The following is a 22730-nucleotide window of genomic DNA, read 5'->3' on the forward strand; positions in this document are numbered from 1 at the left end:
ACGTCTTAGGAAAGGGAAATCGATCCAGAAAGATATTATGCGTGACCTCTCGTGGCAGAATAATGAGCTACGAAATGAACTTTATAACAATAATGTAAACTACAACAAATTGACAGAAATCGCATTCGATAAAAGTGTAATATGAAAGATGACATCACGACACGTGAAGTCAATTACGTAACAAAAAAGTCGCACGTATTTTTAAGTTGTAACATTTACACTATGGTTGTAAGTTGTAAATTACATTGAATTTGATATGAATATTTTCAAAATGATTGAATATTAATTCACATTTTTGTTACAGGTACGTTACTTAGCAGATTACTTCCAATACGTAAGTTGCAATCATTTTTTAGTGTAAATGCTCGTTTGTTTGACACTTGGTTACAGTTTTATCAGGAAAACTGTCGCAAATTTGTAAATTTGGAATCAATCAAGGTAAAGGTAGTGCGCCGATGAAGCATACAAAACCTGATGAGAATAAAATTGACTTCAGCACAAGACGATTACAACTTTGGAAGCAACACTTAAAGTTATCAGCTATCACTTTGATGAACTATTTACAAGTTTTTCCAAAGGAAAACGCGGGCCGCATAACAATTCTCTTACATTACATTATATCGTGGCAGTTAGACGCTACAACCTTCAGGGGAATTTGATCGGCATACTCTTAGATAAGTAAACAAAAAGTATAACAATGACTTTCGTATTGATGAACGGGAACAAACATAAAACAGTCCTAAAACCCCATGTTTGATGTGTCTGTTTCTCCGGAGGGATTAACTTCTATCTCCATGCAAATAAAGCGAGGAATTTACATTTCAACAAGTAAACGCAAAGGTTTAAGATATCGAATATGAGCATTTTCACCGCAAAAAATAAGCAAATTTTACGACAAATATGAAGGGGTCAGGAAAAAAGTCATTTGTTTTTCTAATTTTTACGTGGAAGGTAAATAAGCAACCGGACATCCTTGCAGAAATAGTTTTTATGCACGGATACATTACACGCTGCCAGTTATAGATGACATTTATATGACATAATTGTAATTTTAAACTCCACGGATGCCCGAAAGTTCACGTAGAATTTAAAAATGCAATAAAACATAGGGGTTGCCATTTAAAATAACGAGGTTACTATAGCTACTTCCGGTATTTCCGACAGTGTCACCATTTTGAAAATATTTTACATTGGAGCAACTTTTAATTTTCAAATACCTACCTAGTTCTTTTTCCCAGAAGCGATTAACTTAAGCTCCCGCAAAAAACACCCTGTATAGTAGGATTTTCCTACGTTTGCACGCACGTAATCGGTGTATTACATCTGATTTAGGTATGTTTACATAGTATCTTCAATCGATAGAACAGAATAGGTATGTAGGAAACCGCGCAGTGGTGGTTGATGTACAGGGTGAGTCAAATTGTACGTATTTTTTATTATATGGTTAATATCCGAAAAACTAGTAGTTTTAAAGATAATTCGATTTGTAAAAAAATTGCGTCAGTATATTGTCAAAATTATTACTTAAATTTTGATTCCAGGTTTTATATCTTATATCCTGGGTTAAGTAAAATTCAAATAAAAACATCTACTATGAAACATTAAAAAATATCTTACAGGGTGTTTTTTTTGGTAGGTCCAAAGTTACAAAACTTCATATTAAAAAATCTCACTTTTTTGAATGGAACACCCTATATATTTTTCAGTCATCTTTTAGCTCTTCCAAAAACCTTCAACTTTTGATAATGTCATATACCTATCTCTGATATTTTTCAATATATCTTGGTTTTCCTGGATTTTATATTCTAATCTTAAATAAGTTATATGTAATTTACATAATAAGGAGGTGGGCATGCAAAACAAAGGCAATTTTTATCTACCTCGGCCAAAGCTAAAATCATATTTATTAATTCATTTTTCGAATAATTCATTTAAGTTTAAAAACTGGAGAATAAATTTGATAGTAAAAACATAAACAAATATCTTGGTTTTCCTAGTTTTTATATTTTAATCTGAAATAAGTTCTAATTTACATAATAACGAGGTGAATATGAAAAAAAATGAAACTAATATCACTGACTGGATGACATTAGGAGTTAAATGAAATTTGCTTTGTAGTCAATTGTTTTTACTTATTCTCCAGTTTTTGGACTTAAAATAAATTGTTTGAAAAATAAATTAATCGATATGATTTTCGTTTTGGACGAGATAGATAAAAATTGCCCTTTTTTGCATGGCCTCCTCACTATTATGTAAATTACATATAACTTATTTAAAAACCAGGAAAACCAAGATATTTCGAAAACTATCAGAGATAGGTATAGGACATTATTATCAAAAGTTGAAGGTTTTTGAAGGAGCTAAAAGATGCCAGAAAAATATATAAGGTGTTCCATTTAAAAAAGTGAGATTTTTTAATATGAAGTTTTGCAACTTTGGGCCTACCAAAAAAACACCATGTAAGCTATTTTTTTAATGTTTCATAGTAGATGTATTTATTTGATTATATTCAAAAAAGAATCAATTGATTTAAAAAAAATTAAAAAAAGATTTACATAGAACCGCGAGCAATAACGGGGACAGGTCACTATTACATAGCATACAGACTAGGAAGTAACAATGTCCGAAATCACTACGACAGCGTGGCGAGGACAGTAAACATGATAAGGGAGGCAGAGGAAGAGGAGGAACTCTGGACAACAAGGGTGCTGGAGAATACGAGGAAGCGAGAGAAGGGTGGAGAAAGAGGCAACAGTATGAGGGTAGTCACCTGGAACGTACAAGGGGCAAACAACCCAAAGAAAAGGGAACTAATTGACGACGATTTAAGAAAACAGGGAATTGACGTAGCCAGCCTACAGGAAACCAGACTAACAAGTGGGATGGCCGCGACAAGGAACTACGACTGGTGGATAGGAGGGAAGAAGGAGAGAACCGGCAATCGTAATCAGGAAACACCGAGGCATTGGAAGGGAAGGTGAGGAACAAAGGATAGGCAAAATGCTCAAGCACGAACAAGACAAGGATCAAATCCAAGAACCACAGTAGGAGTATGGATCAGAACAGTAGGATCGGACCACAAAATGTGGGGGAAAAGAAAGGGCGCAAAGCGGGAGAGCTTTTGAACAACATGCGTTCAAGGAATTCGCCGAGTCGCTAAGCTTAGCCCAATGGGGAGGAATGCGCAAATGTGTAACCACACAACAGAAACAGCAGGAGGAAACAAGGGGAACCAAAAAATGTGTACCAATGATAGCATGGAAGAAGCTCCTAAGGGAGGAACAAGAAACAGAGGTCCACGTAATGGAGGAGACCGATTACTGGCCACTCCCGCCATCCCCCACGATGGAAGAAATGATGGAGATATTAGAAAGACTGAAAAGGGGGGAAAATGCCAAGGGTAAATTGCTACAATACGCATCAGAATGGCTAATAAAGGACCTACATGAATTAATTCAAGAAATATGGTCCCTAAAGAATGGCAGCAGACAAGTCAGGTTACCACAAGGAACAAACAAAAAACCGAAACGTTTTGTTATTAGTTTAATTATTGTAGTTAGCTTTTATTTTTGTTTAGAAAAAATAGTAATGACTTTGGGGCCATTAAATTTGTGGTGGGCGTTAGTGAAGTGTCTGATTACTTATGTAAAACTATTCTTTGTGGTAATTCATAATTCAAAGAACTGTAGATTTGAAATTTGTGGTAACTCGTATATAATTTTGCTTACACCGATCGTGTCAAAATAATAACTGGCTTTCAAACGGTATTTTGATTTATGCCCCAGGTCGATTTTAAAACGTTATGATAGATCGGTCGCTTGGCCAATTGGAGAGATTACGAAAATCGGTTGACGTGCCTTTCGCAAAAATTTTAAATAAACTATCCGTAAATCAATACGCCACACAGTTTTCTGTAATTTAACGCAACTTGCATGCAGATATGATCTGAAAAGCACGCATTTCTCGTTTCAGGTATTTCAATCGAGGTTACTTATTAATATACACGCCCATCGCTAACAGTAAAAAGATAATTTGCGTTTGCAGGGAACCGTGAAAAAATTATTTATAACATACGCGTTTAACGTGCGTTTTATTATTAGATGTGTGGGAAATGCGTTTATGCGAAAACACCGGCGAGAAAAATTCAATAGCGCGAGGTTATCGATAAATATGGAATTTTTTATTTCATTTTTATTGGTTCGAAAAATGTTAAGTTATCTCCAAGTTGCCTGATTGATAGCTTTTGGGAGCTTTAAACTGGCAATATTTATAAATTTAGCGAAGTTTAGCTTCGGGATACCTCCCTGGGGCGCACGCAATTTCCTGAACTACCTCACTTAATAAAATTTCAGGTTCTTGCGACACATTTTTTCAGCTTACGAGTTAAGGGGGATTTAGGTATAAACGAGATGTATGTTTTTTTCGCGATTTCCTACTTTACCTCTTGTCTCCTGCGAGGCACATATTCAATTTATTCTCTTTGTTGGTCGGGCGTAGCAAAATGGAATCCATGATTTCATTGCATTTGCTTAATAGTGCAGCGGAGAGCCGGCGCTAACTCGCTTATTTGAGGTAGTTTTTTTTTTCGGAGTAGAAAGAATTGGGACCCACACCATTTTGTTCAGAAATGTTTGAACCTTCAGAATCTCGCCTTACGACATTTTCCCGTGGTCCTGACAAAAGTTATAGGCCGCTAAAGTTGAAATTTACTCATTTTCGCGCGCGCGAGTAGACCACCGAAAGTATTTATTTTCTCAGCAACTAAGCGATATACATCAATAATTCCTTTTGTAAAATGAAAGTACATTTATAGCAGAATCTAAAGCACTCATATTTACCTACCTTGTTATGCACAGTTTTTAGAAAAATGACCGTCAACTTCCAAAATTCGTGAAGCAGATGAAAAGTGCGCACTTTGAACTCTCATAACTTTTTATTTCACGATAACGATTTCCAATATTTATAGCTCATTCGATGCTCCAAAACATTGTGATTATTTTATTTTCTATAACATTACCGTGAATTTTTCATAATAAAAAAGTTACGGTCATTTAAGTAAAAACCTACCGACCTCGCCGAGTCGGTACTCGCGAGTGAGACGGAGAGGGAAGGATAGTCAGCAGCGTTCGCTAAACAAGGAGCGATGCGTAATTTACTAAGAAATTTCTCTCCGAATACCAAAACTAGCTATTTAGGCCGTTTAGTTTACAAATGCATTCCGCCGAGTTGCATTGTAAAATCTCAAACAATTCATTAAACTCCATGTATCTCAGTTCTTTGGTGAAATATATAGGTACAAATAGGTACCTTTCCCTGTAAATTTTGGGGGTTACTCCACATCAGGTATCTCTTGTGCTGTGCTGTATATTGCAAGATCAGCAGTAACAACGGTATGATTTTGTCCCAAAGATTCAGGCTTGTTTTTTGATTTCACTAGACGATGGTTAGGATGGTATTGTAGCTCGCTGGTGGAGAATTCAAAAACGGCATAGGTATATTATATTGAATGGTAGATACCGGAACTTACTTAGGAGGATTATCAGCAGGTACTTAGGCTGTTAAAGTCAGTTATCTGGTCGTTATCTAGTGATAGGTAAACCTGGTGGTCAATCATTTCTAGACATGCCGTCTGCATGATCTCGAATTTAAACTTAACTTAAATAATTTAAATATGTAGTCATCTCAATAGTTTCAAAACTTTTATGAGTTTATTTTTCCCCCCGGTTCTTTTGAAATCTGTTAAATTCAACTTTCAACTTTTAATGTAATAATTCAACCCTCCGGTTGGTTGTCTTAACAAGGCTTGATAATAATTCGTTTTGAAACTTAGGACAACCTTTCCGGTTTAACCACCCTTCAGGTTTTTTCACTTGGCTTCGGCCAGTTAATAATTAAAAAAACAACATGTTCGTCTTATTCGTCTTCAACGTTTGTAACTTACCGTTTTCCTGTTAAATTTCACATCGCCTGATGATGGCAGTACGCCGAAGCTATAGTCGCTTTTATTTTTAAAAACTTCAACGAATAAAAACTATATGAGGAAGGTTTAGAGAGTTTTGATCACACAATATATTTCAACCCCCATTTCGAGGAGCGATGGATCCAAACACCAAAAAAAAAATCCATGTATTCGTTTAGGAGCCACCCTCAAAAAAGTGGTAAAGTTTCTTTTTTTCTCAGCAACAGTTACAGAGACTGGTGGTGAGTCTTTGAATAGGTTTTGCTGTATGCCCTTTCCGGTTTTGCAAATAATTTTTCAAAATTCCTACCGCAAAAGGACACACCCCTCAATAGGGGTGCGAAAAAATGTTGATTTCGACGAAATTTGGTATCTGGTGGTTTTTGAATCTGAAATTAGTTTTTGAAAATTCGAAAAAAATAATTCCACTGCAATTCTTGGCCGGACAACGAAAATTGACAAAATTCCACGAAGTTTGTTGTCTAGGTACATACTTACGGAACAAAATTATTGAACAGTTTTTTTAAGGTCATTTTTCAAACAAAAGTTACACTCATTTGCAAATTGGTCTTTCGGGTCAGAAAATGTTCTCCGACAGTGGCATAACAAGTACAGTAAACGTCAATATTACATGTTCTGCTAAGGGTGTCTACCTACATTTCACAAAAATTTGTCAAATAAAAAATGATAATTTTATCACAGCGAGCAACTTCGACATCAATGAGGAAACAGTCACAGAATAAGAATAAGTAGGCCATATTCTGTGGAAACAGACGAAAAAAATTCAACGCACAGTCTTTTTTCAAAAGCGAGATACATCGACAGAAGAAATCCAAATTCCTCGTTTACCTATCACTAGATAACGACCAGATAACTGACTTTAACAGCCTAAGTACCTGCTGATAATCCTCCTAAGTAAGTTCCGGTATCTACCATTCAATATAATATACCTATGCCGTTTTTGAATTCTCCACCAGCGAGCTACAATACCATCCTAACCATCGAACTTGCCTTACATGGAAAAAATTTAAAAAGAATTTGTACGATTATCTAGTCAATGGGTGTTTCTACAACATACAAGAATTTTTTATATCTTCCAATATTTAATTGTTCGTTTGTTTAATTAATGTTATATTGACTTGTTCCATACAAATGTTATTTGTCGAAGGAATTAAATAAAAATGAATGAATGAATCGTCTAGTGAAATCAAAAAACAAGCCTGAATCTTTGGGACAAAATCATACCGTTGTTACTGCTGATCTTGCAATATACAGCACAGCACAAGAGATACCTGATGTGGAGTAACCCCCAAAATTTACAGGGAAAGGTACCTATTTGTACCTATATATTTCACCAAAGAACTGAGATACATGGAGTTAATGAATTGTTTGAGATTTTACAATGCAACTCGGCGGAATGCATTTGTAAACTAAACGGCCTAAATAGCTAGTTTTGGTATTTGGAGAGAAATTTCTTAGTAAAGTAAAATCTCTTAAGCATCGCTCCTTGTTTAGCGAACGCTGCTGACTATCCTTCCCTCTCCGTCTCACTCGCGATTACCGACTCGGCGAGGTCGGTAGGTTTTTACTTAAATGACCGTAACTTTTTTATTATGAAAAATTCACGGTAATGTTATAGAAAATAAAATAATCACAATGCTTTGGAGCATCGAATGAGCTATAAATATTGGAAATCGATATCGTGAAATAAAAAGTTATGAGAGTTCAAAGTGCGCACTTTTCATCTGCTACACGAATTTTGGAAGTTGACGGTCATTTTTCTAAAAACTGTGCATAACAAGGTAGGTAAATTGAATGCTTTAGATTCTGCTATAAATGTACTTTCATTTTACAAAAGGAATTATTGATGTATATCGCTTAGTTGCTGAGAAAATAAATACTTTCGGTGGTCTAGTCGCGCGCGCGAAAATGAGTAAATTTCAACTTTAGCCGCCTATAACTTTTGTCAGGACCACGGGAAAATGTCGTAAAGCGAGATTCTGAAGGTTCAAACATTTCTGAACAAAATGGTGTGGGTCCCAATTCTTTCTACTCCGAAAAAATTTTTTGAACGATTTCGCGGCTCTCTCCGCTGCACTATAAAGTAATGCAGAAATTAATCATATTAGTAAAGGCTTCCTTCGTTGTATTCTGAATAATTCTAAAAATTCACTTTCTCGCATTAGAATGTATTCGCACACATATAGATTTAAACACGTGATTAATCAACGTGAGCTAGGTGTGCCATTTGGCATTAGAAAAGGTGCAAGCCGAGGTGCAAGCTTAAAAAATTAAACGGTAGACGATGAGTGTTGTGCTATTTTTATATACTTTATATAAATAAAATAAAATATGTACTGCAAATTTTTAGCTAAAAGACATCTGCGGTGTGTATAAGAGGACTTCGAAATTCTCCTTTCAGGTCGTTACCTTCCTAGCGTCATTTCTTCTTCTTTTTATCAAATTGTGATCTTCGTTTTACAAGTCGAAACTTTTCATAATTCTTGGTAATTCATTCTTTTTCCATGTTCAAGATTCTGCTCTTGTTTTCATTGTTTTCTTTCCTGAGATTTTTCATTGCTTGTAATTCTTCGATTTTCAGTAACTTTTCGACTGTCTTCTACGTCGAATTCCTCAAATTTCTTCACTAGCTCTATTCTTTAACATATTACTTACATCTTACTATTATTATTATTATTATTATTATTTCAAATTTTTTTATATTTTTCCGTTTCTCAATTATATACTTTTTTCAGGGATTTCTTGCCTTCTCATTTCTCTTTTCTCTTACTTTCTGGATTTTCTTTTTTATTTTCTCAATTATTTACTTCCTTCTCGCCTATTTTTCTTTCTCATTCTAGAGCTCTGTAGTTTTTTTTTAATTCCTTTGTATATCAATTTTTATTGGTCCTTCCTTTGTTTGATTCTTCGTTTTTTATATTTCTTGTCATATTCTCCATCGTTCTCCTATATTTTTATGCTTTCCCTGTATTCCATCTCTTTTTTTCTGTCATTCTTTAGGTAATCGCACTTTTCATCAAACCTTTCTTGTGTGCTTTTGGTTGCGTTTTGTTCGTCAATTTAATTTTGTGCGTTTTTCCTTACATTTACTTTTGTAGAACCTGATTTTCTTTCTCCTCAGAATGTTATTTTTTTGTATATGCATTTTGTTTTTCTTTCATTTTCACTTCTCATTTACGATATTCACACCCTCTATGATTTTACAACACTCACATTTTACTACCGCTGATTTTTTCTATCTGCCTCATTTCGCTTTTCTTTTTCTTCTCCGTTCTTCATTTCCATTTCTCTGTTGTTCCTGGACTCTATACTATACTCATCTTCGTCAGTTTATTATTTGCATAATGTTTGTCTCATTCATTTTCTCCTTTTTTTCTTTCTTTTCCCTTATTTCTTCAAATAATTTTCTATGCCCGTTTTTGAAAACTTCCTTTTCTATTTTTTTTGCTTCCATTGTTAATTTGTTACCTATCTCTTACCTGATGTTAATGTTTTCATCTTGTTCTATTTTTTTCCTTCGCATCAATCTTTATTTCAAGATTGTTTCCGTTCTTGAACACACTCTATTATTCTCTCTTCACGCCTATTTTTGCTGTGTGTGAATCGTTATCTCCACTTCTCAGAATTTCTGTCTTTCTTTTTCATCTATTTTAGATCTATTTAGTGTTTTTCTTATTCTGTTGCTATTCACATGTCCTTTTCCCTTGGTTATTCGATTATTTCTTCAATTTCTTTAGGTTTAATCTGTGTTATTTATTCTTCTTCCCGTTTTCTTAATCGTTCTCTTCTGCTCTCCTGCTTCTCCAATGTGCTTCTCTTCCTCTATATTTTTTTACTATTTTTGCACTTTTCGTCATTTATTTCATATGTTTCCTTTCTTTTTGCATCTATATATCTTCTTTGTTTCTGCTCTTATTACATTCTCTCTTTTATTTCCACAACATTAACTGTATTTTTTTCTCTTTCGTATTTTCTTTATACCTACAGCTCCTTCTTCTTCCTATTCGGTTATCACTCTCAATTTTAATACATTTTTTTAAGAATTAAATTTATTGTTCGTCCGTCTGTCGGGTTGTCCGAACCCATTTCTGCGGTTTAGAGGAATTGTGTTAGAGCCCTGGAATTTTTAGTGCACTTTCATTTTCAAAAAATAAAAAGCGAATGAATGAAGTATTTCTTGAGATGCTGTTTTTGAAAGTAAATCGTAGAGAACTTTTAAAACATGCGACAACCAATTGGTCTCAGATTTTTCATACGCGTGGCGCCATCGAAATGAATTGGTTTGTATAAACTATAACTTTCATGCGGGACTCTTTGTTGAGATCCTTGGGTAACCTGGAGAGGGGGGTACTCTAATGAAAGGTCGCGATGAAAGGAATTAAATTCTGCGAACCCTAGTCCTCCTCCTCCTCGACCCCTTGTCGTGATTGGATACAATTCCTTATATCTCAAGAACAGATTGTCGGAAGAGGGTACTCATAAGTGGAAGTCAGAACTTTTTTGCCTAATTTGTATTCTCATTCCTTTATTTTATCTTTTTTTTCTAATTCGTTTTTACTTGAGTTTTCCTTCCGCTATTTCTCTCATCTCTATCCATTTCTACATCTGCTTTTGTTTTTTTTTTCAATTTTATCCTATGCCTTTTTCTTTGTTTTCGTAGTCCTAAATCCATCTACAACCTGATCTCCTTTTTCTTCAACTTTTTCTTTTCACTTAGATCTATTTCTTTGGGATTTCTTCTTTCTTTCTTTTTTCTACTTTCTGCACGTCTACACCTTTTAGTCTCTTATAATTCTACACTGCATCCTTTGAATTTTTCAGACGTCTCTCTCTTCTTTCTACCTTTTTCCTCTGCTGTCTCCACGTTCAATCTCATTTTCTTCATCGCACAACTTCCCCTGTTTTGCATCCCCCTCCCCCCAGCTTCTTTTGTTTTTTCACTTCACATAATTCTCTTTGTATCAACGCGGGTTTAATGTTTTCACATATATTAACAACTTTTTCTTCTATCTCTAGTATCCGATATATTTTTGTAAGTTCATTTCTCTCTCTTCTTTTCTTCGTGATTCCGATTCTCTTTTTGCACTCTTTGTGACATTTTTCGAATTTCTTATTTTTTGTTTACTAGACTTTCTTTCTGGGTTTGCTTAATTAATTTGACTTTTTGATACTTTTAATTCCACAATAGATTTCGATTTTATCTTTTTATTTTTTACCGTATTTTCCAACTCATGTTGGAAGGCGTTATTATGGTTTTTCCGAGGGTTTTTCTCCATTCTTCCGTCTGTCTGTTGTCTGTCCGAGGCCTTACGGTTTTCAAGATATTTAATTCGTTCTGTTTGCATCCGCTCTGGCCTTTGAACCAAGAAAAATCTGGACTATTAATGTGCACAGGCGCAATTGTCAACTTTCCTATTTATAGGGATATTTTTGAAATTTTAACCACTACTTTTTTCTTCCGAATTACATCAAATTCGCGCGCACCTTGCATTCTTTCATTTATTTCTCAATTTTCTGCTGCATATCTGCATTCCTTTTTTGCGGTTGTTGTGTATCTCTCAAGGTGGTTTTAGAATCGAGTTCAGCACTATTCTCTCAATTTGGAGGATATAAAATTGGATTTATTAAATACAGTTTTAGTTAGTGGTTAATTTCCTCTTCAAGGAATTTCTTTAAATTTTGAATGCCAGTAACGAGTGTTAACTTTACTACTTATCACTGCCTGATCGATTAAATTTCGCACGTGTAATGATGGTGAGCCGTCTCTTCAAGAGACCGCGATGCCTTGTTAACATATTCGATCGTGAACTTAGATACAAGTATTTGCTTTGGGCTCTTCAAGCCATCGTTGTTTTCCATTAGCGAGTGGATTAATTCATTAATTTGGGGTTTCATGTTTTTCGATTGAATTAATTGTTGAAGCGTCGGATCAGAGCTCTCTTTCTATGTCGTTTATTTGTTACTTGTGCCTTAATTATCGATGCGAGAGAAGTGCTGATTTTGTTATAAGTTGTGTACAATAATTAGATGTAAAACTGTGCCATCTTGATCATTATTGCAAATCTTTTCAAACTTTGTAAATTGAGATCTGTTGGTGTCCTATAGGAAAAATACAAGTTTGAATTGTATTGAAATTGTTTAATAATAACTTTTTTTAATAACTTTAAAGAAGTTATTTATGCCGAGGTTTTAATTAAAATTTCATTTATAACTTTTCGACTACCTACAGAAGAAAACCGAAGCAAACGATTTTTCTGAGCAGTAACGAGACAAATCCAAAGAGGGACTTTTTAATCCACTCGTCCGTTTTTCATGTTCTTTAGGATTAAGCCTTCATTTATTATTAGGAGCTTGGAAAATGGAATCCCTTTTTGCGTCCCTCCCATCCACGCATCCAATCAACTGTATTAAATATAAAAAGTTTTATGAGTCGATCAAATTTACGGCGCGACAGACGAGGAAAGGTTTCCAAATTGTACATCCGACTGCTGGCGCGGTGCAAATAGTTGGATAATTATTATTGCTAACTAACCGGCGAAGTTGCTTAATTAAGAAACTGTTTGTATGTATTGCATGTGGGAAATTTACAAGAAACATGAGACACAACAAATTAGTTTAATCAAGCTCAATTACCACCCGAAGGGAAATTATTTCAAAGTTTAAAGAGCTCTGAAACCCACACGATATTTCCTTCGTTCTTCTGTCACGTTTTTCGCTCTCGAGTTAATGAGCAACGAGACCGTTTAAACGAAACCTGCAGCTTTTGAGGAGGTACTCAATTCATTATTCATTCGTTTACTTTCAGCTTTGGACGTATTTTATGGAATTGTTACTTAAAACTAGCATCACATGTTAGATCCTATCCGATTTATCGGAAAGCTCAGAACGGCATATTGGAAACTGAGTACGCATCTGCTGACTTTTCTGTTTCTGAAAGTGAACAAATTCTAAATTCGTATCTCAGTCTTAATTGGACTGATAGATGGAAAAGCATGGCTCGAAATTATTTCATTCGATTAAATTCGTTTTCGTTCAAAAATCGTATTGAAACGCGAAATGTTAATGTTAATAGGGGCATAATATAGCAGCACTGCTCTCTGTAAAATGTGTAGGTAGGTGTTGTAATCGAGGCAGATTGTATTTTTACCAAACAAGTTATGGAGTAGTGATGATTTTTTTCTTTTCGTTTTTTAATGGTGTTGAACCCGAATGTGAATGAAAAAAACACAATCTGCAGTTTTTTGCCGATGATTTGGAAATTGAGTTCAATGAAAATTAAACGTTGAGATAATAGACAGTAAGTATAAATGGAGATAAAGTTAAACCAGCGAGTTGGGTGAAGGAAATGGTGAAACCTGTAGAAAAAAAAAGTGAAAAAAGGATAAGTGAAATACTAATGCAGATATAGAAAAACGAGATGATATTGAAAGAAAATAAAGGTGTTTGAAGCTAGGTATATAGGATTGCATCAAAGGCAGACATCTAGAAATTGAAGAGAATAAGAGAATAAAATGTAATAATCCAAATCCCGACTGCGCAATTCAAAACCAAAAATCAAAAACTCCCGCCAAAACCAGCTGAAACTCAAATGAAAGCCACCCACACATATGGAAAATTCTCCTATAACTAGCTACGCATCAACAACTCTAATACGCCCCAAATGATCACCCTGTACTAACTCTGGCTTTCTACCCCTTAACAAGCAATAAAATCCACCCAATAACTCCTAATATATTAACATAAACTAAGTTACATGGAAATTTTCTACAAAAATGCAATTACACAACTTGCAACATTCAAATAAAATAAAAATATTGGACCGAAGGGCTACAAGTTTTGAGAAATACAGCCAAAAGCAGGATAAAGATAAAAAGAAACAAAACGAAATACAAATAGGACAAAAAACGATGGAAGAAATAATAAACGAAAAAACGGGTAAAAATATTTTTTAAGGTAATTTTTTTGAATGGATTTCTGAAATCGTTTTACAAAGATTTCCTTAACAAAAAACCTAAAATAATGATTTAAAAAAATTCAAGTAAATAGACCCAAACATTTTAAAAACAGACGGTTTCATTAAAAATGTGACAACCAAAAAGGAAAGCCAAAAATTTAAAGAAAAATAAAAAAAACTATGGATGCATTAGTATTTGATTTTGCCTAATTAAATAGATGATTTTCAACAAATGAGATGAAGAAGATGGAAGAAAAAATGTTGAAATAGAAAAGTCTAAATATTGTAAAAGAAAGTGTAAGCAGAAAATAGAAATAGAAGAGTGTTATACTAAACGGAAAATGTTAAAAGGATATGTTTTGGCATTAAAATTACTGATTTATTTAGCTAACCAAAACCCTCTTTCTTCTACTCTGCATTATTAGAAGATTTCTTTCATTTTCATCATCTTTTCTTCCGTTTGTGTTTCACTCTTAAGCCCAACTCCATATCTTTCATTCACGTCGGGCTTTACTTATCCTTACATTGGCTCAGTCTCCGGCTGTTCACTTCTTTTCTTATGCATATTGCTTCAGTACTTTTTCTATAGTTTTTATTTCCACGTCGTCTCCTTTTCTTCATCAAATTTTTTTCTTCAATCCTGCCACCAGAGTCTATCGGAATCGCTTCATGCTCATGCATTTTCTTGATTTTTGTAGTTTTTTAAAGCCCCATTTCTATCGTTTCTATAGCATTTTCTTCCATTTTCATACTATTTGTCACACTCCCCTGTTTCTTTATTTTTAACATTTTTTGTTAGCGTAACATTTTGATATTTGACCGTGAGTATGACACTCCTCTCTCTTTTTCTCACACTTTCTTTTACTTTGTTGAAACTTTTCTATTTCCGTATCTTTTCTTCCGCGCTGTATCTCAGTTCATTTTCATCTTGTTTTTCTATCCATTCTGTCTTCTTATTCTACCTTATTTCTTTTCTTTTCGGCTCTCTGAATTAATTTGGAGTCATTTTTTTTTCTAAAAAATGAACATTTTAGTTTTATGTTAAGGAAATGTGTGTAAAATGATTTCAAGGGTCCTTTCAAGAAGGGAGTTTTCGCGTGTTTTGCCTCCTTTTTACCTGTCTCGCTGTTCGCCTTTTCATTTCTTCATTCGTATCTTCGCCTTTCCTCATCATACTTCATCTGTTTCTGCACTGGTCCGTTTTTAGCGCATTTCAAAAATAAAAAAAAATGCGCTATTGTGGCCACTTTGTCCGTCCGTCCGTCCGCTCGTTTTGAGACACTACTAGTTTTTTATCTTAAGAGCTATTGTTTTACTTTTTTCGCTATTTGGTTCGTTATGGTGTCGAGTCTTGCACCAAGGAAGGAATTTTTTCTGTACCGGTTACAAAAAAAAGTTATTGTAAAAAAACCAACAAACCGTTTTTTACATGTTCCATAATTTTACACTTTTGCCGTTTATTAACGATCCTAGAGATCGTTTATAATTTTGTATTGCTGTCTGTCGTCTGTCTGTTGGTCTGTCTGTCTGTTCCTTTGTCTGTCTGTCCCTCTATCTGTCCGTGTGAACGATAACTTTGTTTAGAAATGTCCCATCGCTTTTACATCTCCGTTAGTTATTAACTGAATTGCATTAAATTCAATATGGGCATAGCTTTAGCCATATAATACGCAATGCCAAAAGTTGAGTCGAATCGATTCAAAATTCACAGTGCCCTTTTCGCATCTCGACCTCGATCTCGACCATTTCTAAACCAAATTGCAAACTTTTTTATTTATAAAAGTATTTGAATGAAATTTGATACATAGGCACTTGGAATAAATGAAAATCGAACGTTAATTTCAAAATATGGTTTTGCGCATGCGCAGTGCCAACTTTTTTATTTATGGAAGAATTTAAACGAAATTTGATACATAGACGCTTGGAACAAAAGAAAATCTAACCTTAGTTTCACAATTTAGGTTTGCGCATGCGCAGGTCCAACTTTGCATCTTACAAATGGGAAATGAATGCAAGTGGAAATGCGCTTTATGTAAATAACTTGTTTCTTTTTTTCGTATCGTTTTTTCCCGTATTTTTCCAGCCTTGTCCCCTCTTCGTCATATGTTTTTCTTCTTTTTTTGATTTTTTCAAATTTTGTTGTCTTAAGGGGAAGGGGGGGGGCATGAATAATTCCCCAAGATGCTGTTTTTGAAAGTAATACGTATATAACTTTTACATGCGACGACCATTTTGTCTTAGATGGAATTTTTTTGTTAGTTAGGAACCGAATTGCATGAGATTCAAAATGAGCATAGCGTTAGCCATATAGTATGCCATGCCAAGCTATATCCATGCCTGGGACCTCGTATTTATTTATTAAGTTATTACTGCGCTTCGAAAGACAGTTTAATTTAACTTGGTCATTGAAGTACGATACGCTGCGCGAGTTTCACAGACATCGGGGCGCCAGCAGCCGCAATCAAGTCAATAAAATATTCCGTGATTTTTTCTATAAACTTTCAATTTACTATGTAAGCAAATTGTAGCGTGTTTATTGGAAGGTTCAAAATCGATACCGGAGTGATTATTAGTGAAATTCGCGCTCGTATGTGATAAATTTGCGTACAAGACTGATATAAATTCATTAATAATTGATATTACATAAATAAATTACTTCATTATAAATTTACATTACAGTACGTACCATTTCATTCAATATATTAACATATAACGATGAGATTAAAACGTCAGCTTTGCTTACACATATACAAATGTCAAAGATTAAGTACCTACATTTTGGATCGGACTGGGTACGTGATATGTAACGTATGTCGATATGCTGAAAATAGGAGCCGTAGTTTATGAAACCTCTTTTTGGTCGCAGCATCCTCCCACAAACTGCTCTAGCACTAAATTTTAATTAAAACTAGAATTAGTATGCATTCATGCAACGTCTGAGTTTGGCCAAATTCCTGTCACGCCTGTGCCCTAATGAACAAAATTTAAGCGAAATATTTATTTTTCAAAGATCTAACCGGTCGACCTTCTTCATTGCATTAGAAGTAATTACAAAAAATTTGCATGTGAATGGAGAGACGTGTAAAGTACCATAGATCAATAAAGTCACCATCAAAACAATAAGTAGGTACTACGTCAGCGGCAAATATAATTAATAATGACCTAGAAATAAAAAGGTATTGATCTGCGGCATTATTGGAAGCGAGCCAAGCAATAAATGAAGTATAAGCACATATTTTAGTAGCGTAAAAAAAGTCGGCCGAATCCGAAGACCTAGACACATATTTTCCATTAGGAACAATGTCTACAATATAATATGTATTGCGTCATTATAATGGTTCGTTTTAAAGCTCATTGAGATGGTAACGTAATGAATAGCTTTATTAAAAGGTGGAGCGACATTCGTAAAAGAAGCAATCAAATTTGAGTTTTACAGAGGCGCGCATTGTAGCGGCGTATAAATATGCATATTTGTTTTAGCGAATCAGATTTTTTGCGGAATTTTCTAATCACTGTAATGGAAAATTAGAGACATTGTAAATGCAAATTTGGTTAACCAGAACCGAGAGTATTATAAGTTTATGATCCATTTAATGACAATACGAACATGGTTTTTCCTAAACGACAATATGGCATTGTAGGCTATTCATTTGGTATGGTTTGTACGTTAACTTATTTTAGTGTGCCAGCAAATATTTGCATACATCCAATATTTGATTTACAAACATTTTGTTTGAGATAACCTTATTTTGCATTTTACATTTCCATGAGTCCACCCCACACAGACCCCAATAGGTAAACATTTTGTGATAATCTTACGAATTTTTACACTACTTTGACATAAACTAAGCAATTGGTCCATACAATAGTAAGACAATCTACCTAAAACTTCATCTTACTCTTGCACAACTCGCGCTACTCACTCCTTGTTGAGAAAAGATGGATTTAATTATTAAACGTCATTTAAAAAAAAGACGCGGTTAATTAATATCAAATAGGAAGGGAGTAGCCTGGGAAGTTTTTAGAGGAATTCGGTAAAAAGTGTTCAAAGGGAACCCACGTTCGGTTCCGATTTTACAATCACTGGTTTTTTTTGCCGACGGGAAACGAAACTTCTGCTTGGAATTTTCTTCTGAACTTTGTCATTTCTAGTATATCTTCGTATCATAAGTTACGAACAAACCACACTTTAATTAATATAACATCAAACGTAGTAAGTTTGATCACTTTTCATAAATAGCAGAAAACTTTCATATGAGTACTTATGTAGCAATTTGCACTTTACTCTTTCTTAATGATTGTGCTAAGGAATTTTTTTTTGATATCACGACAGCACCGTTTACAAATATGTTTTAAAGAATGATTCTTTGTAGTTTGTACTAGCGAATTATCATACTTTTTTAGCGTATTTTATCTCAGAATTTCATGCTCCATCCAAATTCTGGATAAAAAATAGGGTTTCCGTTTAAAAAATTATCGCTGACGTGATATATCAAAAACAAAAGACGATCCTTAACTGACAATTACAGTAAAATATGTCTCATTTAAACTAAAAATTTTCGAGGATTAATTCTAACATTTTTAATTGAAGATCCGGTAAGTCCTTTTTGAACGGAAGACGTTACGGTCTTAAAACTTAGATGTGAGGTAACCAAATAAGCTCATACTTCGCATCTTTTTTACCCATGTTTGTATATCTGAGATGTTGGCCACAAATGACCACTACAAACGTTTTATACAACTAAATCGCGATTTGTACACCAATTTCGACGTGAAAACACTACGCCTAATGAATTAATCTAATTCAAGTAAATAATATAAAAATTGTACGTGTTAATTATGATTCAATTATTTTTTACTCTCTACAGTGTAACGAAAAGAAATTTGTACATACCACGTAACTTTACCGGTTATATTTTTATCATGAGATTGTATTAAGTTGACGGACGCACGTTGTGTAGGTCTGTATAAGGCAGGAGAAGTGAAGTCAGTCTGTGAACAGTTGCGGTAGAGGGCGAGTTCGAGCAGCGGATTCCTTTTTGTTGCGGACCAAGTTTATAAATGCGTAAGTTGTCTTAAGGCGGCGATAACCAGCATCTGTTTCCCCAACCGGTGAGATATTCAGTAGTAAAGAATTTGAAGGAAGATAAAGCTACCGTTTTATATTTTTATCACTTGCATTTTATTCGAATTATCAGTGAAAGAAACTGAATTCCGTATATTTTAATGCGTCTTAGTGAAACTTTTATTTAACTATTTAGATTTTACTTGGTTGTTACTTATTGTTAGGATAATAATTAATTATCTGGCAAGTCCTATTTTTAACCCTTTTTATCTGAGCTAGCCTGGAAATAAATGCGGAAAGTACAATGGCCATTGCAGTAATAAAATTTAGTACCTAAGTGCCAGTTATATTATCCCAGAATCTTGCGTGTTGCGATGTGAAGGTAGGAATAGGGGGGCGAGTACAACTCGCCCCTTATAAGACATTTTAATGAGTTGTTCTTTTAGAAAATTGACTATAAGAACGAATTTTACGTAACATTGAATCTCAAGTACTGGCCAGATTTATGACATGACTTACTATCGAGTTTGAGAATTTCAGCCCGGCCATTTGAGTGAGCATCAAATACCGGTAGCTAATCAGATGTGGTGCAGTAAACCTTGTCTGATTAGATTGTGTCTTGTCTCAAATGAAGCGCGCTTAATTAACTTGAATTTCAAGATTAGTCTCAGATTTTTAGGACTTCAAGGAGCTTGGTGATTAAATAAAGTTTTAATTTTCGGACGTTATCGGTCGAATACGCCGGGCGGAATTTCCGACGTTCCTGTGCCTAATTTTGAGCATTCTATATTTTTTATATTTTAGATGGGGGCGAGGGGGGGAGTCTTTTTGTATAACGCATTGTGTGAATTTTCCTCTTTCATTCAAAGGTAAGCGTTGGATGTTTTTCTTTCCGTTAAGTATAAAAAAGGGGGTTGTGTTCCGTTTTTCCTGCATCCCGGTTCTCTACATGTCACCGCCTGCCGTCCCCGGACTTCGCCGCTTCTTTCAACTGACTGCCTGTGGCTACCGATTTTTTACAAAACCCCAAGACCGTTGCATCACCGCCGACCATTGGCCAGAAGTAAGGTTGTAAATCTTCTGGTGACGCCCGAGGATATTCATACTGACCACCGACTACTACCTTTTTTGTTGTTGTAAAGTATTATTACCGTTAATAAATTAGATACCATTATAATTTATGTTGATAATTACATTTCTAATTTTGGATGTTACTAATTTTTTATTGGTTCATTTAAATGCAACCGTTTGTGCGCGGACTTCCCGACATAACACGAGCCGTAGCTTAATCACTTCACTACATCGATGTTACAACTAAACGGAAGCACACTTCTACTTGCTTATATAGCAAACGCCTATATTTATCGAAAGTTCTCGAACACTTCCGAACGCTCCCGAATATTCTAGAATACTCTCAAACATGTCATATTTCTCGTCACATCCGCTTTCGTTTCTTATCGCCGATGACTTATGTTTAGGGGGCCTCGATATCTATGGGGATAATAAATAATTAAAATGTTATTATGCCTATGTCTTGGTGCTTTAACATTAATTCCCATAACCAGATCATTCAAATTGATTTTGTTGGTAATTTTATTGGTCCTTAAAATGATGTGTCACTCACTGAGTGGTGCATACGAGGGTGCATATTATAATTTCAAAGTGGGGGTATTTGGGGTGCGAGTGTAACCTTTCATTAATCTTCCCCCTATAAGCTGTCTAAATGAACGCGTTTTTGCATTTTTTGTTTTTTTCAATGTATCTATTAAGTGAAGAGTGAGGTGAAGATGTTTTTTTTTGCTCTGAACAGCTTTCCAAACGGCCCTAAAATAACTTACTTAAAATACAGACCTTTTTTACAGCTCGTAATGAAAGGAGAGGCCCCCATTTTCATGTTCCTTTTAAAAATCGTCCATCAAATTAGCCACCAATTCTATAGCTTTGGTATGTAAATGCGAATACTTGAATTTTTAACTGAGAGAGAAAGCCGAATATAGTCGTAAATAACGAAGCAACGAAAAACTCAAATGATCGATGACGTGCAACGGAAATTATATTGAATAAAGTGTATATTTTGTACTTTGTATTGGAATGAGAATTACCTGCATATTAATACAATTTTTTCTTTACAGGTACGCATAAGATCCATCACTTCTTCAGATTCGTAAGTGACAAATTTATGTCTTTAGTCAAATTGAGTAGTCAAATGCGGGTGGTATTTTATTCACCCTTATTGCCGAAATCTGAACATTTTACGCTCGTTTCCCTCGGGCGTCAATGACCATTACGTGAATAACAACGTACGAAAACTACCTTGCGCATAATTCAATTAAAATCATTTAAAAGGGAATTCGGTGTACTGGTTTCTCGGGTCCCTAACATAAAGATTAAGATATCAAAGCTGTAAAATGAATTCCCCACAGTGAGACATTACGTAACAAACGGGGGTGGCGAGTCCCCGCACCGCGCGTCGCTGCCTCGCTCAGGGGGCATTATAATTGTATTGTACTTTCCCTTTAAGGCAAATTGTTTCGTTCTCCCCAAAATGCAGTAGCTCGCCTTACAATGCTCAAAGGATTTTAAATGAACTAGCCGAGTGCAGGCAACGATTCAATTAGAACTGTTGCGAAAGAGAAATCTCGACAGGAAAGCAGGTCGTTTGTGTGTGTTATAATTAAATTGCAATTGTGTAGTAGAAATTTTTACATTTAGCGTAATTTCCCGTCGTACAATAGGTGAAATCATAAATAGCGGCGGGCGACAATCTGGAAATTCGTATTCCCTCTAAACGAAATCGATCAGGCAGAGTTGGGAATTTAATCTAAATTTCGATGCAACTGGGTAACATGTTGTTTATTGACTTCCCGTTTTGGAGACTTGAAATTGTAGGGTGCATTCGCGAATTTCTCTGAGGAAAAAATAAAAATTGAAAGTGCTTATCCACATATCCAAAGGGATATGCACGTGGGTGTGTAGGAGTGGTTGAATTTCTGGCTTTGATAACCAGTCTAAACCATGCTCTAATTTCACACAATCAACGAGCAATACAACCGCAATGCAATCGACTAAAGTACTACACATAAAGATTGTGCGGTTTCTATTACTCATTATCTACCGAAGTAAAAGGTGTGTTCGTCTACTTCAGTAGCTTAAGTCGAAAAAACCTTATTTTTTTATTAGTACAAATAATTGTATCGATACCAACACAGCAAAAAGGGCGTTCGAGGTCATATTTTAATAATCAAAGTACATATTATTAATATAGTACGGCGGAGTCAACCTTCTGTGGGCGGCTGACAGCGCCCAAAGACCTAAACTGTTGAGATTAGAAAAATGTATTAAACAAAGTCTTGTGGTACGAGAAACCTTAAAATAATAATAAGAATCGTCACGCGTAACGCTCGGCAGCCGAAGACGAGCTCGGCGAGCTCGCATGGCTCGCAATTGTTTACAGCGCCTTTGTGCATTTGAAAGGAAATATTACATTAAGATCGCTGATCTGTCTTTGAAATTGACTAATTTACACATTTCCAACTAAATAAAATGAATTTAAAATTATTGTTTATCATACGAACTCCCCGAGCGCGCATTTTTTTCTAAAATCGCGACTGAAAAGAGGGCGGTACAGGTCAAGCTCCGAGATATCGCAAGACAGCAAATGGCGAAAAGGAGAAAGGTATCTGTACAGTATCGTAAATTAATCATAGATGGGGCTGGGACGTAAGTGAAGG

The 22730-nt window shown here is 34.9% G+C and overlaps 1 protein-coding gene across 1 annotated transcript in view; it reads left to right on the forward strand.

Moving 5' to 3' along the window:
* The first annotated feature begins 222 nt into the window (after positions 1–222).
* The window catches only part of LOC116169067 (ubiquitin-like protein 3), a 70393-nt gene continuing 47885 nt past the window's right edge, over positions 223–22730 (forward strand). The window contains exons 1-3 of the mRNA XM_031485093.1: positions 223–235; positions 305–334; positions 21132–21163. Of these exons, the coding sequence (XP_031340953.1) occupies positions 223–235; positions 305–334; positions 21132–21163 (75 nt within the window). The remainder of the gene's footprint in view (positions 236–304; positions 335–21131; positions 21164–22730) is intronic.

This window comes from Photinus pyralis, unplaced genomic scaffold (assembly GCF_008802855.1).
Source record: "Photinus pyralis isolate 1611_PpyrPB1 unplaced genomic scaffold, Ppyr1.3 Ppyr1.4_LG4, whole genome shotgun sequence".
Lineage (NCBI taxonomy): Eukaryota > Metazoa > Arthropoda > Insecta > Coleoptera > Lampyridae > Photinus > Photinus pyralis.